Source organism: Hyperolius riggenbachi, chromosome 7 (assembly GCF_040937935.1).
Source record: "Hyperolius riggenbachi isolate aHypRig1 chromosome 7, aHypRig1.pri, whole genome shotgun sequence".
NCBI lineage: Eukaryota > Metazoa > Chordata > Amphibia > Anura > Hyperoliidae > Hyperolius > Hyperolius riggenbachi.
Genome location: NC_090652.1, coordinates 304,490,611 through 304,509,271, shown reverse-complemented (window position 1 = coordinate 304,509,271; position 18,661 = coordinate 304,490,611). Strand labels below are relative to the sequence as shown.

Here is an 18,661-nt window from a genome sequence, read left to right as displayed (position 1 = left end):
CAACAACCCTGCCACATTAAAATCCAACTAATATCTGATGCCGACACACCAAGTATTTAATCATATACTTTACTACGAGACAAAAATGAGAAAGCCAACGTTTCGGAACATCAATGCGTCCCTTTGTCAAAAAAAAAATAGAATATCAACCAGAACCTGATCTGGTAAGACTAAAAAACACTCACCAACAGGCGATATGCTATGTTCTCTGACGTCTAGCTCTGCTATGTTCTCTGACGTCTAGCTCTGCTATGTTCTCTGACGTCTAGCTCTGCTATGTTCTCTGACGTCTAGCTCTGCTATGTTCTCTGACGTCTAGCTCTGCTATGTTCTCTGACGTCTAGCTCTGCTATGTTCTCTGACGTCTAGCTCTGCTATGTTCTCTGACGTCTAGCTCTCTGATGCAGGGGAACATAGCACATCACTTGAGTGCTGTTCATTCTAACCAAATCAGGTTCTGGTTGATGTACTATTTCCTTGACAAAGGGACACATTGACGTTCTGAAACATTGGATTTATCATTTTAATTCCGACTGGCCAATGGCTGGCCAATTTTTCCACCTCCCTATAATATGACAGCCAACAGATTTTGAATACTAGGTAAGCCCTCATACTATATGGAAGTAGTAAAACTGGCCAATCAAAAAGAGATGTGCGCTTGAGAACATGGCTTGAGTATAGAACAGCATTCGCTTTCTAAAATGGGGGGGGGGGGGGGGGGGGGCGGTATATCTGCAAGTTTCAGTTACACATGTGCAAGAAGCAGTACCCATAATGCATATTTTCAAGAAGGTGGGCAGCACATACAAATTATTCTTTTGTGTCGAGGAGTGCATCAAGAGTAGTTGGGTTAATAGAGCAACCGTTCATTATTTAATTGCGAGTACATTTGAAATCGGCGCCAGTAGACTCGGGCGCAGGATACAGCCGGTATATGGCTGATCCTGCTTCTGCACAAGTCCGGGCCGATTTAATTACTATTCCCCCTCCAGGCCGCCATGGATAGTGGGGGAATGAAATAAGTCGGCTTCCAGCGATTGCTGGAAGCCGAATTATTGAGTTTTTAAGCAACTTACTCACTGAGCGCCGCTATAGACTGATTCTCATTACAGTCTATGGCGGCGCTGGCTGCGCCCAAATCTAGCAGCGCTGAAAAGCACTGCTCCGTTAATTGCACCACTACCATTTTCCATTCTTTATTACCATAATTCATAATTTAATATAATCCAGCTTGGGGGGTGGGGTGTAATTTGGGGGTTATCTGGCCTGCTCCTCATATCTGCGGCAAGTGGAAACCCCAACGAAGATAGAGTTGTACCCTAGTGACGGAGGAAAGCAGCATTTGCCCCATTTCTGGGAGTGGAGGGCCTCTAAGCTCACCTGTTCATCTGGGTTATCAAAGTGTGTCACAAAGACGATGTCTCCAGATTTTAGGTTCAGCTCGTCAGAGTCAGTCGCTCCGTAGTCATGCTGAGCTCGCACCTGAGACAAGAGGCAATCAAATGGGTTTATAGAGAAACACGGGTTTCCAACGTACATGACCATAACCACAACTAACTCTTCCATGTTCAAGGATACCCAAAGTGACATGTGACAGGAGGAGATAGACAGGGGTATGTATAGTGCCTAGCACACAAATAACTACGCTGTGTTCCTTTTTTTCCTTTCTCTGTCTGAAAGAGTTAAATATCAGGTATGTAAGTGGCTGACTCAGTCCTGACTCACAGGAAGTGACTACAGTGTGACCCTTCCTGATAAGAAATTCCCTTTTTTATCTCTGAGTCAGGAATGAGTCAGCCACTTACATACCTGATATTTAACTCTTTCAGGCAGAGAAAGAAAAAAAAGGAGCACAGCATAGTTATTAGTGTGCTAGGCACTGTACATACACGTGTCTATCTCATCATATCACTTCGGGTATCCTTTAAGCTCTGAAAATCTACATTCCACCTGACCAGAGCTGGTGTTCATATATCTCAAAGTCCAAATTGTAAAAACCTTCAAGTCAGGAGCTCTGGAAGCCAGTCTTGTATCTAAAACCAGTCTACCTTGTAACTATAGCAGACCCGTGGTATGTAAGAGCCACTATAGCAAAAAAACAAACAAATTAAATTTAAATACATACAAGTAAAATGTACATCCCTCCCAGAGGAAGTAGCTCTATAAATTACATTTTTCCTAAGTCGCTGTCATATACAGTATAGTGGGCTATAAAAGATGACAGATCTGACCGATTTTGGATTAGTCCATGGAATGTTTTACAATTTTTTTGCGATATTTGACCTTTAAAGAAACACACTTGTCTGAGTTCTTACCTTGAATAAGAATCCAGGGGGCATGTTGGTCTTTGGAGGGGCGCACTCTACGGTTCCGTTCACGGTGGCGGGAAAAGTCTCAACGACTACGGCTGGGAGAGAACTAGACTGCTGCAGGCAAGAAAGATTGGACATTACTCGTAATAAAATACAAATCTGGCTATATATTGTTATTCTATATTTATAGCTATGATAGCTAACACAATGACTTGGGCACACCGGAATCCAATGAGCAGGCTAGACCTGTCCACTACCACACTAATTCATAATTCATTCTAAAAAGCAGCCGTATCAGTGTGATGTACAATCTGATTCATTCAGCTGCAAAACAAACTATGATGGTCTTTTGGATTTTTTTTTCTTTTTGCACTAAACTTCTCATTAGAGGTTCCTTGTCCAAACAGACGCATTTTGGCCTGCGTTTACATCTCAGTTTGTTGGTTTTTCAGTTAGTAGGACCACACTAGTCGGCAATTATAATTTTCTGTGCGGTAATAGGAGTGATCGGTAAATTCAGCTGTTTTCAGCATTACCCAAATGCACTAATGCTTAGTGAATTGAGGCCAATGAGTAGAATATTTTCTCCATCATCTCAATGCTAGAAAAACCCATCTCCAAAAATACCTCCTGGCCTTTCTAAAGATCATTCATAGAAAAGGATCACTCACTTCCTTTACTTCCTTCTCAGCAGGCTTCACTTCCTCCTTGGGAGCGGGAGCAGGCGCGGGAGCAGGAGCGGGAGCAGGAGCAGGAGCCGGCTCTGGTGGCTGAAATAAAAGATTTAGAATATAGTTATTTTGCTAATGGTAAAATGTAGCATGACAGACCTGGCAAATAATGCTGAAGACCCAGAAAGGAAGATCCTAGCAATGCTACGCCTCAGTCTGGAGCATACCAACTCTCTGGGGTACTGCGGGGGAACAAGCTTAAAGTGGACCTGAACTCTTGCACAGAACAGAAGGAAAACACAGAGTAATGCACCCTGTAGGTATTTAGGGAGTTTAGCCTGTCTAACTCGCCCTCATCTTTGACTAATCACTACTGTAATTTGACCTCTCAACTATCAGCTGGATGCCTCGGCAGAGCAGCTAATTCGTAAACACAGGATGTTAGCCCTATGTCTGCTTCCATGAAAGCAGGAACTAGACACACTGCCAATTTATTGCAGGATTTGTATCAGCTGGAACAAAGAACTTTTTTTAAAGGTTATTATGCTGGTGATTATCTTTTAGAGCAGAGAGGAAGTTCTGAGTTCAGGTCTGCTTTAACTATAACTGGGTCTTCTAATATCACAGGGTCTGGACGGTAAAAGTTAGCTAACAGAAAGCTATTGATTGTAGAGCTAAACACACCACCAGGGGTTGGCAGATTTATCCAGCATCAAACAGGCCCCTGGTCTAGCTCTAGGCAACTGCGTAAGTTGCCTTACAGATGGTCAGGCTCTGGAGAACCGATGAAAATCCTGAAGCCATCTATTAGTGCACCGCGCACTGTGCGATCTAAACACAACGCACGCCATCTGTATTGTTGTTTGTTAAGCCAGCGATGAAGAGGAGCACTCCAGGTGATGAAGGCGTGGTCAAGCACCGAAACGCGTAGTGACATCATAAGTGGCCAGGCTCTGCTCACCGCACCTCCCTCCAGGCTAACATCGCTCCTGTTGCTCTGGACAAGCTCGGGGGCTGTGGGAGGACCCGCAGGTGACTTGACATGCACTTTTACCCTACACTAACTGTAAGAGCAACTTTATGTATTTTATTGAATTACAAAAAAAGGTGCAGCACAGTGGCACCACCCAGTAATGGGCAACAGCCATTTAAGGCACCATGCACAGGGTTAGAAGAAACTTTATTGTCCTGCGCTTCTCTGTCTGCAGTGAATGGGTCAGCTTTGCGTTGGAATGCGGAATCCAAACTTCGAAGCTCATGCCTATTATGCAATGGCTGGATAGAGTACTGATTAAGGGCTCTGCCTCTGACGCACAAGACCTGGGTTCATATCTCAGGTTTATGAAAAGGGGGGAGGTTGCGCATCCCTAAAAACATGCTGCAATTGGAGGAACTTTAGCTTCCACTATAGTTTGCATGCAAAGTAGAATATACTGGACACTTGCGCCACGGTGAGGCAAACCTCCGGGCAAGTGGTACTTTGCATGCAAACTATAGTGGAAGACAAAGTTCCTTCATAGTATAATAAATGTAGCGTTTGTTTTGGACGAAGGGCATGCATTTTCAGCCTAATAGAGGTGGTGCATGCCTGAGCGATTAACCAGTCAATTGCAGCATGCTTTTAGGGATGCGGAACCTCCCCCCTTTTCATAATTTTGCTAGTATGTAACTACCAGGTTAGCTGCTCCCAGCCTGTATTTCAGAGTTTCCCGTTTGCATGGTAATAGTAGTTATGCATATGATTTGCATCTGAATTGAATGCAAAGTGTGCAGATAGCTTATTAGAGGTGCTGCACATGTGAGCTGTTGGTCATTTCAGATGCAGCCTTTGTGGTATGCGCTGGCCCTCTCCTCGCATATGTCATGTCTTCCTGTCCAGTAAGCCAGCACCTTAGGCAAGATTCCATAAGGCCTGGAACCCACTAGAAAAGTGCAAAACGCTATTGCAATCACTAGCGATTTGTGGTAGCGTTTTGAAAGCTATTTTGGGAGCAATTTTCTTGCTCCTATATCATTTATTAGAATGGAAATACTCCCAAAATGCTTCATGTCCAGTGATTGCGATTTCCTTAATCGCCATCGCTGTAGTGGGATCTTTCCCATCCACTTACATTGACAGAGCAATTAGGGAAATCGCAGGCAATTGAAAGCACTCTCTGAAAGCTCAAAAAATGCTCTAGTGGGTTCCAGGCCTCACCTGCTACTGCTTATAGAGCACTCCCCAGTGGCCGCAGCTCTGGCGCCAGGAGAGTCCGCCAGGAGAAAAGTGCAATATAAATGTTTTGCGTCTGTCTATATTATCTATAACACAAAGTACCATCTTGTATGACTTTCCTGGACATGGAATATGCAATGCATGCCGTCGGACGCAATACAAGTCTATAAAAACGGACCACCTCCGTTCTCACTAGAGCTTTCAATGGAGATCGGACATGACAAATTTTCTGTTTGCACTCTACCGCCAGGTATAATGAATTAAAATGTGCATCAACTCTAGCAAGTAAATAGGATTGATGTTTGTAGTAGAATAAAATAATTAAAAAAAACAAACGGCCCACCCCTCCCAAAATCAGATCTTTCTTGCAGTCCATCGTCAAGAACGCAAAACGCATGTTACAACTGACACCAATGGATACAAAAACGTGCATCAACGGACACAGTGGATCTGTACTTCGGACCCCTTGTGACAGGACATTTCCAATCTGGCATAGGGTGGACCAATAGCCTTATCCATAGACTCTAACAGCAGAATTATGGTACCTACGCAGGGCTGTCAAACTCCAGTCCTCGCGGGCCATATCCACGCTAGTGTTTAGGATGGACCGAGGTATTCGTGAAATGTATTACTTTTACAAAACTTTGTTATTTCTACCTACATAGAATGGACTGATTCAGTCCCATCAATTAATTTTGAGCTGTGCCAAAAATGTGTTAGGAGCTTGGCCCTTGTGGACTGGGGTTGGACAACCCAGATCTACGGAGTGACAATCAACATAGATTAATGGATGACTGGATCAAGACACAGAGAAACGGGAAAGTCTGGCAGAGGATTTGAGATGGGCTTTACATTCTGGTTAGCATGCAAATTTCCATCAAAAATTAAACTCGGGAAATTTGGATACAAACTGAAGTTTAAAAGCTCATCACTACAATGAATGAGACGCAGCAGAAGGTGTGACTGCAGATAGAATGTGAGGTCATTTGTCCTTCAAGCATTTTGTGGGTAGGAAAAATCTCACCACATTAAAATAAAAAAAGATTGGCGACAAACCAATTTACTCTTCTAGGGAGCTGGACTCTATCAAATACTCAGAGGTGGCTGTTTAACTGTAAACCAGTCACAAAAAAAAATATGGAGGCAGCCAGAGACTTCCTCCTCGAAATGTCATTCTGCATCTGGTTATATGACTTTTTGAAGCACTTCTCTGCGATAAGTATGTAAACTAGAAAAGTCATAAAAGTTCGAACATCTCATCTGCTTACTTGTTTTCCATGAGAACCTCGGAGGATGTTAGCTGGAGGGTCATCAAGACACCAGAAAAAGGAGTATCTGATTTTACAAGAAATTTGGCACCCATTTCTTAAAAGGATTGACTGGGAAACAGGTGTAGGCCAGCAGAACGCCGGTTAAGCACTAAACACAGGTCACCTATGAAGGATTTGCTAGGAGAGATCTATGCTAGGGGGTGTCAGGTTTGGAAAAAAATCGACTTACTTGGGTGGTATCTGTGGTCTCAGTGGGCCATCCTACCACTAAAGAGGAGTCAGTGGTGAGATCGCCGAGACCCTGGTCTGCACCGCCAGGGACAGAGGGTTCAGGCTGGTAGCCAGAGAGAGAAAGGGGAAGAAGATGGCAGACAGGGGAGTGATGGGTGTGACCAGGGTGAGGGACGAGAAAAAAAACACAAGAAACCATGAATAGATGAAAGACAAAAACAGTTCAGCTCATGCTCTGTACCAACGCTAGCTAGAAGAACCTGTCTCACCCTTTTGTGTCTTGACATTTGTTATATATTTTGTTGATTGTGTTACAACTGTCCCTGTAATTACTATGTCTAACAATTCTATATTATGTACCAATGTTTATATTTTGCACATTCCATTGTCTGCATTCTTATGTACCCCATGTTTGTTTTTTACCCAGCACAGCACTACAGAATATGTTGGCACTTTATAATTCAGTTATATTAATAAAATTTCCAAATAGTTGCTGGTGGTCCGATATTAGTGATGGAGAGAATCCGAAGACATAACAACAAAAGTGGTTTAGGCGATACCTTTAATGACGAACTGTACAAGATTTCTATGCTAGCTTTTTGAAAGTTTAAGTTTCTTCTTCGGGAATGATACAGAAATTATGAGTTTTGTACCATGCCTGAAGAAGAAACGTAAAGTGTTGAAAGCCTGCAAAGAAATCTTGTACAGATAGCCATTAAAGGCATCACCTAAAACAACTTTTGTGGTTATGTCTTCGGATTCCAAGTAGAAATAGATACTGCTGTTAGGACAGAGCTGCTCTATGCTAACATATTTTTGTGTTCAATAACGCTTACTAGAATTAATCCCAAGTAGGATCCTACAGAGATTAGGATCCCGTCGATCAGGACGTGGTTGTATCGACTGCGCAGACTCCTGTAGTGTTCGCTTAAAGGGATACTGTGGGGGGGGTCGGGGGAAAATGAGTTTAAGTTACCCGGGGCTTCTAATGGTCCCCCGCAGACATCCTGTGCCCGCGCAGCCACTCCCCAATGCTCCGGCCCCGCCTCTGGTTCACTTCTGGAATTTCAGACTTTAAAGTCTGAAAACCACTGCGCCTGCATTGCCGTGTCCTCACTCCCGCTGATGGCACCAGGATCGTAATGCACAGGCCCAGTATGGTCTGTGCCTGCGCCGTGCACTCCTGGTGACAGGGTAAGCGAGGACACGGCAACGCAGGTGCAGTGGTTTTCAGACTTTAAAGTCTGAAATTCCAGAAGTGACCCGGAGGCGGGGCCGGAGCATCGGTGAGTGGCTGTGCGGGCACAGGATGCCTGCGGGGGACCATTAGAAGCCCTGGGTAACTTCAACTCATTTTCCCCCGACCCCCCTACAGTATCCCTTTAAGGAGTACCTGAGAGATATGGATAAAAGAATGTTTACTTACCTGGGGCTTCCTCCAACCCCCAGTCGGCTTCCTCACCATCCTCCTGTTCCCCCCTACTGTGCCACAGTCATCCCCATTAAGTCTGCGACTTAGCTCAGTCGCAGACTACTGCACATGCGCAGTCCTCGATGCGCCCACCACCCGATAACACTCATGGTCAGGATCATTCTGCACGTGCGCAGTACGATAAGGTTATAACTGCGCTTGCGCAGAATGCTTTCATCTATGGGAGCACGATGGAAGAGGCGAGCAGACTCAAACACCGCATGTGAAGTGGCCCGCCACCCAGCTGGATTATGGACTTCCCAACGGAGGGGACCAGAAGGATATTGAGGGAGCAGGCAGACTACAGGGGGCTGGAGGAATCCCCAGGTAAGTAAACATACTTTTCTTCCATTTTCCTCAGGTACACTTTAACGTACCCATTAGTAGTGCCTTTTTTTTAGCAAATGATTCATATTTTCAATAGGATCGTTCAGATTGAAAGCAAACCTTGTTTTAACCGATCCACCACACTACAGAAACCTAACCATTACAGATATCAAAACAAACTGCGGTCCTATCTAGAAAAAAAAAATCTGCAAGGACGGTCGATCGTCATGACACCACAAAATGGAGCATCTGTTCTCACAAAAAATGTGGCACTTATTTCCTATAAGGGTAGGATGGGAAACAGGTGAAGGCTAGCAGACAGCTCGCTACTAAATGACCCGCACTAAGCACAGGTCATCTACGGAGGGTTTGCTAGGAGAAATCTGCACTGGGGTGCTAAGCTTCGCAAGTATCCACTTACTTGGGTGGTATCTGTGATATTACTGGGCCATTCTACCACATGAGAGGAGTCAGTTGTGAGATCGCCAAGCCCCTGGTCCACACTGCCAGGGACAGAGGAATCAGGCTGGTAGCAAGAAAGACGGGTGGGGGGGGGGGGGGTGTCGATCGACGGGAGAGCGATGGGTGAGACCAAGGTGAGGGATGAGAAAAGACACAAGAAACCATGAATAGATGAGAAGACATAAACAGTTGAGCGCATGTTGTATACCAACTCTTCCTAGACTAGAAAAAACGATAAAGACGACATCTACATCTTCCTCCTTTTTCAAAATTGTGACGATTCTGCAGTCGGGACAGAGAGATGCTTTAGGTTTACTCATTTTGGTGTTCCCTAAGTTTAGTAGATTAAAAAGTCAAACAAGAGGTCAGAGAGATGAACATCAGTCAGGACATGGTTGTACCAATTTTGCAGACTCTTGTAGTGGTCACTTAAGGTGCCCATTCATCAAGTTTCTGCCTGCACTCTTCCACGGGGTAGAATACATTAAAATTAGCATTTTAGCAACTATAGCCGGTAATTAAAGTGGACTTGAGCCGAACATCAAGTCAAAAAACACATACCATATATACATGACTAGAAGTCTAAAAATGTAGGTCTGACTCACTAAATAAAAGTTTAGGGGTCGACTTATACAAAGGTCAGTAGCAACACTGAACGCATTGAGTAATGTGTGTACTAATAGTGGCATTCCCATTTGCAGCAATTTACCCAGAGGTGACACTTTCTTTATAATGCCAAGAAAACACAGGTCTGTAAGTCCAGGACACAAAGGAAAGGGGCGGGGCATATTAGGCTGCAGGAAGGGGGTGAATAACTGCTGCACTTGGGGGCCTAGAAAAATGATTGGCTGCACTTATTTGGCTGCACTTAAGGGACAAGAGGGGTTAATGGCTGCAATACTGTATGTAGTGCAGTCATTAACCCCTCCTGGGCCCCAAGTGCAGCCATTAACTGTGATGGATAGACCTATACATGAGTCAATAAATTTTATCTTAAATGAAACCTGAGATTAATAGATATAAAAGTTTTAATACATCCCTGGGGCTTCCTCCAGCCCCCTCCACATCAATTGCTCCCACGCCATCTTCTTCTGCCTCCTCATTCTCATGGTAGAAGTCCCGTTAGCTTGGCTAGTCCGGGCGCACTGCGCATGCGCCCCACTCCTGTGGCCGGGAGCACTCTGCGCCTGCTCAGTACTACTGCTCAGGAGCAGAACAATTTCAGCTGTTGGAGCGAAACAAGGGTGCGCGCAGCTGCACTGCGCCAACTGGTCAAACTTATGGGACTTCTACCGGAAGAAGGAAGTGGAGGAAGATGGCATGGGAGCCATTAGTGCGGAGGGGGCTGGAGGAAGCCCCAGGTATGTGTAGACTATATCTATTTGTCTCAGGTACACTTTAAGAGTATCAAATAATGGAGTCAACTTACATTGGAGGTCGACTTCTATTTGAGGATATACAGTATTTACCTAAGAGGAGAGCCTCTGCCTTCTGTAGAGACTTCACCATGTGTTATCGCTGCTGCGCGCCAGAAACTCTGGAAGATCCGGGCCACGCTCCTCTTCATGTAGTCACTCCGGTGAAGCGCGGCCACACATGTACGTGAAGAGGAGCATGCCCCGGATCTTCAATTCAATAAGCTCTTGACAGATTTCTTTGGGGTGTCTGTGAGCGGCAATGGAGGTCGGCATATGAAGCCTCTACATGATCCAGAGGGATCCTTCTTAGGCAAGTATGTGTTTTAGGTAATCCAGCCAATAAAATTGGATTGAGATTTGCAGTAGACTAAAAAACAAAAACAAAATAAGTCCACCCGTCTTATCCCTCCCAAAATCAGATGTTCCTTGCTGTCCATTGTCAAGAGTGCAAAATGCAGAGGTGGCTGGGAAGCAGGTGTAGGCCAGCAGAATGCTGGTTAAACATAGGTCACCTTAAGAGGTTTTACTAGAAGCGATCTGTGCCGGGGCACCAGGTTTGTAAAGAATATACTTACTTGGGTGGTATCTGTGGGCTCACTGGGCCATTCTACCACAAAAGAGTCAGTGGTGAGATCAGCGAGACCCTGGTCCGCACTACCAGGGAGAGAGGATTCAGGCTGGTAGCCAGAAAAAAACAAAGGTGAGGGAAGGTGGAGATGGCAGAAGGGAGAGCAATGGGTATGACCGGGGTGAGGGATGAGAAAAGACACAAGAAACAATAGATGAGAAGACACAAACAATTCAGCTCATGCTCGGTGCGGACGCTTCCTAGAACCGGGATGTCCAACTCCTGTCCTCAAGGGCTAGGTCAATGCGTGTATTTAGGTCGGACAGAGAAATATTGGGGGACATTTATCAAGAGTGTCAGACAATTCTGCACAGATTTCTGAAAATCTACTAATGTTTTGTCTCAGACATCTTAAGAAATCACTAAACAGTGCAGATTCCTTCATAAACTGTTAGGAATAGGAAGAGTTAGGAAGGTCTCTCAGGCAGTGCAGTGTGTGAGGTAAATTGCTGTTGCTTAGGCAACCAATACATCTCCTGTACTGCATCAATGCTCAGCACTGGAAGGGTTATGCACAGAACAGCTTCACAGGACACCTGGCAGCAGGAGGGGGGGGGGGAGGAGTCCTTCACAAATCATGCCTAGCCTGCACTGCTGCACTCTGTAGAACTGCTATTAAGCACTTCTTAATCTGCAGCAGTTTAGGGATGGATTTGCCCTTTTCTTAACTGTAGTGCAGCTCTAGAAATCCACGCTAAACTGCCGTTATTAAGTAGGATTTCAGACGTTTCTAATCATGCAGAGCAGGTCCTCTGCTGTTTAGAACAGTTTAAGAAGAAAAAACTGTTGGTAATGCTTTGGTAAATCTGGCACAGAGAAAGGTGTTCTACATGATGAACCACACCCTTCCTGATTCAGTCCCATCACATAACTTGAGCTGTGCCAAAATGTGTGAGGACCTCGGCCCTCAAAAACTGGAGCTGGACAGCCCTGGTCTACAGAGTGACGCACAACACAGCGTAATGGATGACTGGCTCAAGACACAGAAAAGAGGGAAAGTCCTGCAATGGATTGGATATGGGCTTCAGATTCTGGTTAGCATGAAAATTTCCACTGAAACCCGGACCATAAAACTCAGAGAATTTGGATACTAACTGGAGTTAAAAAGATCACCACTACAATGAATGAGACACTCAGAACAGATACACAAGAGATGTGACAGCGATATAAGGAGAGGAGATTCAGCCTTTAATCATTTTATCGGTGGGAGAAATCTCATCCCATACAGAAATCACTTAAAGTGAATGGGAACCGCATTTTTAAAAAAAATGAAGCAAATACTTACCTAAGGAGAGGGAAGGCTCTGGGTTGTATAGAGCCTTCCGTCTCGTCTCTCGGTGCTCTCTATCCTGTGCTGGCTCCCCCCCCCCCCCCCCCGTTTCTATCCACCGCCAAAAGGGTATTTGGAAGTCTTCGGGAGCCGTGTCCTCCAGAAGTCGTGCGGCTCCATACTGCAGAGGTGTGAGCGTGCAAGAGAGCGTGCTTGCGCAGGTGCAGTACAGGGCCGCCCTTCTTCAGGAGCACTCGGGCTCCCTGAGGACTTCAGAAGCCTCCTTCAGCCGGGTAAAGCAGTATTTGACTAATTTAGTCACATACTGCTACCGGGCGAGCCAGCACTGGAACGAGGGGACCAGGAGAGGAGCCGGAAGGCTCTATAGGACCCAGAGCCTTCCCTCTACTTGGGTAAGTATCTGTCTCATTTTTTTTAAATGCGGTTCCCATTCACTTTAAGAAAATAGGTAACTGGCCACAAACGACAATTTATTCTTTTGGGAACTAGATTCTGCATTGAGTACTTAGAGTTGGAGGCTGCTTAAAATGGACCTGAATCCTTGCGAGGACAGAAGTAAAGCAAAGGAAAGCAGAGAGAAATGCACCCTGTAAGTATTTATAGAGTTTAGCCTGTCTAATTCCCTCTCATCTGTGACTAATCAAGTGAAATTTCTCTCAGATGTGTCAGCTCAGGAATCTAAGCAGCCTCAGCAGAGTAGCTAATTTGTAAACACAGGATGTTAACCCTATGTCTGCTTCCTTGAAAACAGGAAGTAGACACTTCAGATTTATTGCAGGATTTCGATCTGCTGTAACAAAGAAATGTTTTTCTTTAAAGGTTATTATGCAGTTTCTTAGCTTTCAGAGCAGAGAGGAAATTCTGAGCGCAGGTCCGCTTCAACTGCAAACAAAGTCACAAAAGAAACATGGAGGCAGCCAGTGGAGACATCCTCCTCCACAGGTCATTCTACCTCTGGTTATATAACTTTTTGAGTCACTTGAGTCACTTATTTGGAACAAGTAAGCATATCAGGAAAGTCAGAAGATTTAGAACATCTGATCTGCTCACTTCTTCCATATGAGAGGCTCAGAATCAGCATGACAACAGAGTATCTCACAAGAAATTGGCAACCATTTCCTAAAAAGGTTGGCTGGGTAACAGGTGTAGGCCAGCAGAATGATCACTAGGCTTTATGCCCACAGGTCACCTATGGCGGGTTTGGTAGGAAAGATCTGGGCAGGGGGAGCGAAGTTTACCAAGACTCTACTTACTTGTGTGGTACCTGTGGGCTCACTGGGCCATTCTACCACAAAAGAGGAGTCCATGGTGAGATCAGTGAGGCCCTGGTCCGCACTGCCAGGGACAGAGGATTCAGGCTGGTAGCCAGAAAGATAAAGGGGGGAGAAGATGGCAGACAGGAGAGTGATGGGTGTGACCAGGGTGAGGGATGAGAAAAGACAAGAAACAATGAACAGATGAGAAGATACAAACAATTCAGCTCATGCTTTGTGCCAACTCTTCCCAGAACCGGGATGTCCAGCTCCTGTTCTCAAGGGCCATGTCCATGCCAGTGTTTAGATAGACAGAGAAATGGAAAAAGGTGTTCCACTTGATGAAGCAAGCCTTTCCTGATTCAGTCTCATCAATTAATTTGAGCTGAGCCAAAAATGTGAAGAGCTCGGCCCTCGAAAACTGGAGCTGGACAGCCCTGATCTACAGAGAGACACACAACACAGAGTAATGAATAATTGGCAAGTGACACAGAAAGGAGGGAAAGTCCTGCAATGGATTTGTGATGGACTTTAGATTCTGGTTAGCATGAAAATTTCCACCGAAACTTGGACCATCAAACCTAGGAAATGTGGATACTAACGGGAGTTTAAAAGCTCATGAGACACTCAGAACAGAGACACAACAGAAGATGTGACTGTGGATACAAACACAAGGAAATTCACCCTTCAATGATTTTATCAGTAGGAAGAATATCATTCTATACAGAAATCACTTAAAGTGAACCTCCCGACTAAAAATCTACTCGGCAGAACTGAAAAGGCTTGGTGTTTCTTTTACAGTTTCAAAGCATCAGAACTTTGTTTTTCTTACCAAAGCATCATTTTTAGCTGCATTTTTAGCTAAGCTCCACCCATAAAAGAAAACTGCCCGGGCTTTTTTTCCCTGATGCTGTGCAAAGCACGATGGAATTTCCTATGTTATTCTTGTTGCCTAGCAACTGGGAGGGGTGATCAGCACACAGGACAGTTTGAACTGTGTCTCATGCTCCCTGTCACCTCCTTTCAACCAAAAAGATGGCTGCCATCATGAAATCAAACATTTGCCTGTTCTTTTAATACAGGGTGGGTACGAGATTATATTACTTATCTATTTTAATTAACATAACTAATGTAACTTAATGACAGTATGTTTGTTTAGGCTGAAGTTCCACTTTAAGAAAGTAAGTAATTGGCCGCAAAGCACAATTTACTGGATTCTGTGTTGAGCACTTAGAGATAGAGGCCGCTTAACTACAAACCAGTCAAAAAAGAAAAATGGAGGCAGCCAGTGCAAACTTCTGCCTCCAAATGTCATTCTACCTCTGGTTATATAACTTTTTGAGTCACGTTTTTGGGACAAGTATCAGGAAAGTCAGAAGATTTAGAACATCTGATATGCTCACTTCTTAAATATGAGAGGCTCAGAGGATTTTGACTAGAGTATCCGCATGACACCAGAGTATCTGTTCTCACAAGAAATTTGGCAAGCATTTCCTGAAAGGGTTGGCTGGGGAACAGGTGTAGGCTAGCAGAGTGATCACTAGGACTTTATGCCCACAAGTCACCTATGGTGGGTTTGCTAGGTGAGATCTGTGCCAGGGGGAGCCAAGTTCAGCAAGAATCTACTTACTTTGGAGGTATCTGTGGGCTCACTGGGCCATTCTACCGCAAAAGAGGAGTCAGTAGGGAGATCGACGAGACCCTGGTCTGCACCGCCAGGGACAGAGGATTCAGGCTGGTAACCAAAAAGATAAGGGGGGAGAGGGGATGGCAGATGGGACAGTGATGGAAATGACCAGGGCGAGGGATGAGGAAAGACAACAATGAATAGAGGAGAAGACAAAAACAGTTCAGCTCATACTTTGTACCAACGCTAGCTAGAAGAACCTATGAAGAAAAGGTCTCCATCTTTCTCGCATTTTGGGAAACTTAGAGCTTCTTTTTGTTTACATATTTTTGTGTTCCATAAAGTTTAAATGTAATTATGTAAATTAAGGGACAGTAAGGTCACGGAACATTGATGCTGCAGTGCTACCAATTTCTGATTTTATGATTTTTAATCTAAATAAGAATAACTTTCTTTTTATTTTTTTATAATTTAATTTTTAATTTTATGCATTTATACTGCACTCTGATCCCTTTGATAGGGCATAAATAGGTCTCCTATTTGATGATCTCATAAACATATATTTTATTGTGAGCTTATGATTTATAATTTTTACGGACCTTCTATGAATTAGTGATAAACTCCCTTAACTTTCCTTAAAATGTAACTTTTCATTTAAAGCGGAATATAACCCTGCATTTCAACTTTGCTCTAAAACATTATTTACAGTATATTATATGCAACCAGCATTTTTTTTTTTTACTAGATCAGCATTGGAAGGGTTACACAGGGCTTTAAAGTTCCTTTAGATTTCTGCAGAGGCATCCGAACTTCAGTTAGATACTTTTTGTTTACAAATATGTATCTTTTAAGTGTTTATTGTGACTCATCTCTCTGACTGAGAAGGAGCTTGGAGGACAGCCAAAGAGTGTGTAGCTGTTTATCAATAGATACATCTAACTAAATAGAATGTAACTATCTGAACGTCTGCACGGAACTTAAAACATCTGTGTTTAACCCTTCCAATGCTGGTCTAGTAAAAAAAAAAAAATGCTTTTTGCATATAATATGCTGTAAATAATGTTTTAGAGCAAAGTTGAAATGCAGGGTTATATTCCGCTTTAACTACAGTATTTTGAAATACTGTATACATTTAGTCTGGATGTGTTATTACTTTTATTTTGTCTAACTTTTTATGCTACTATGAGCATCTGTATGTTGCTTTTTTTCTGTATTCAGACACGGACTATTTAACCTGTGTTCAATAAAATAATAACTTTTTATTCTTTTAAAGCTTTTTTTTTTTTTTTTTTTTTTAAAGTTTACTTCTACAGGAAACTCAAAATATTAGGATATCGTGCAAAAGTCCATTCATTTCAGTAATTAAAATTAAAAAGGTGAAACTAATACATGAAAGACTCATTACATGCAAAGCGATATATGTCAAGCCTTTGTGTTATAATTTTGATGATTATGACTTACAGCTTGTGAGAACCCCAAAATAAAAATCTGAGACCTTTGGAATATTGTGAAAATGTTCAATATTCTAGGCTCAAAGTGTCAGACTCTAGTCAGCTAATTCATCCAAAGCATCTGCAAATGGTTCCTATTTCATATACTGTATTAGCTTCACCTTTTAAGTTGAATTACTGAAACAAATAGACTTATGTACTATATTCTAATTTTTTGAGCTTCACCTGTAATTAGGAGAGGGATAGGAGGCGCCCGTAAAGTCAAGAGCTGTTTGGTAAATATCCTTAAACTCTAATATTATATATTTACCAAACAGCTCTTGACTTTACGGGCGCCTCCTATCCCTCTCCTAACCACGAACCACTCCACTCTGGGGAGTGCTCTCTTTTTGGAAGGCCTCCAAAAGGATTTTTCTCTGTCGGAGCAGCGACCGAGTCTCTGAGCCACATCCAAACCCCTGACGGAAGCAAGGCCGAGTGGGGACGGTACTTCCCCACGTGCCCAAAGAGTGGTTGTAGGATGAGCAACCCAATTTTGTGAGTATAACAACTACACTATTACATAGACCTCTTGGTGATCTGACGGTATCACACCAGATCGGGCTCCTGGTCCCTCTGTGTCTTTTGTTTCTCACAAGATCCAGTATTTCACCTGTAATTCATCCTAACTTATTTTGAGGAAACTTAAACACCAATTTGGGGGCATCTCCTCCACTGTCAATTTTCGTACTCTGTTTTCTAAACGGGGTGGCTTGGAAATGGATGTAGGCTAGTTGAATGCCCACAGGTCATATATGGAGAGTTTGCTTGGGGAGATCTGTGCTGAAGACACCAAGTTTAGTAAGAATCTACTTACTTGGATGGCATCTGTGGTCTTATTGTGCCATTCTACCACAAAAGAGGAGTCAGTGGTGAGATCGACGAGCCCCTGGTCCGCACTACCAGGGAGAGAGGATTCAGGCTAGCAGCCAAAAAGATAAAGGGGGAGGGGAGAGAAGATGGCAGATTGGGTGATGGGTGTGACCAGGGAATGTGGTGGGTGCGACCAGGGTGAGGGATGGAAAAAAGACACAACAAACAATGAATAGATGAGAAGACACAAACAGTTCAAGACAAGACAAGAAGCAATGAATAGATGAGAAGACACAAAAAGTTCAGCTCATGCTCGGTACCAACACTTCCTAGGACAAGCTATGATGAAAACATCTACATCTTTCTTACATTTCACAAAGTGACACTGCTGTCAGGACATAGAGCTGCTTTCATGTTTACACATTTTTGTGTTCAATGAAGTTTAATTGTAATTATGTAAATCCAGGGACATTAGGGTCATGGAACATTGATCCTGCAATGCTACGATTTTCTAATGTCATGAACTGATGGATAATAACTTACACATACTTTTATTATAATTCTAAATCTGTTTCAGACACCCCTCTCAACTCAATTTTCACAAGAAATTTGGCACTTCATTTCCTAAAAGGGGCTGGCAGGGAAACAGGTGTAGGCCAGCAGAACGCCCATGAAGCACTAAAAACAGGTCACCTATGGAGGGTTTACTAGGAGAAATCTGTGCTAGGGCTGCCACGTTTAGCAAAAATCTACTTACTTGGGTGGTACCTGTGGGCTCATTGGGCCATTCCACCATGAAAGAGGAGTCAGTGGTGAGATCAGCAAGACCCTGGTCCACACAGCCAGGGACAGAAGATTCAGGCTGGTAGCCAGAAAGATAGGGGGGGAGTGGAGATGGCAGACAGGAGACCAATGGGTATGACCAGGGCAAGGGATGAGAAAAGACAAGAGACGAACAGATGAGAAGACACAAACAGTTAAAGACAAGACAAGAAACAATGAATAGATAAGAAGACACACAGGTTAGCTCATGCTCGATACCAACACGTCCTAGGACAAGCTATGGAGAAAACATCTACATCTTGCTTAAATTTCACAACTGACACTGCTGTTGGGACATAGAACAGCTTTCATGTTTACATATTTTTGTGTTCAATGAAGTTTAATTGTAATTATGTAAA

General features: G+C 43.7%; 1 protein-coding gene across 13 annotated transcripts in view; it reads right to left on the bottom strand.

Annotated features, from left to right (window-relative positions):
* BIN1 (bridging integrator 1) overlaps window positions 1–18,661 on the bottom strand; it is a 181,206-nt gene that overhangs the window by 4,740 nt on the left and 157,805 nt on the right. For 7 of the 13 annotated variants that reach the window (XR_011022888.1, XM_068246116.1, XM_068246118.1 and 4 more), the window contains 10 exons: window positions 18,238–18,342; window positions 17,485–17,589; window positions 15,181–15,285; window positions 13,551–13,655; window positions 10,954–11,055; window positions 8,920–9,024; window positions 6,699–6,803; window positions 2,984–3,082; window positions 2,316–2,426; window positions 1,381–1,482 (listed from right to left, as the gene is read on the bottom strand). Coding sequence is in view for 12 of the 13 variants with exons in the window: in XM_068246116.1 (XP_068102217.1) it covers window positions 1,381–1,482; window positions 2,316–2,426; window positions 2,984–3,082; window positions 6,699–6,803; window positions 8,920–9,024; window positions 10,954–11,055; window positions 13,551–13,655; window positions 15,181–15,285; window positions 17,485–17,589; window positions 18,238–18,342 (1,044 nt within the window). In the remaining variant the exon portion in view is untranslated. The remainder of the gene's footprint in view (window positions 1–1,380; window positions 1,483–2,315; window positions 2,427–2,983; window positions 3,083–6,698; window positions 6,804–8,919; window positions 9,025–10,953; window positions 11,056–13,550; window positions 13,656–15,180; window positions 15,286–17,484; window positions 17,590–18,237; window positions 18,343–18,661) is intronic. The other 6 variants (XM_068246125.1, XM_068246126.1, XM_068246127.1 and 3 more) reach the window with 4 other exon arrangements.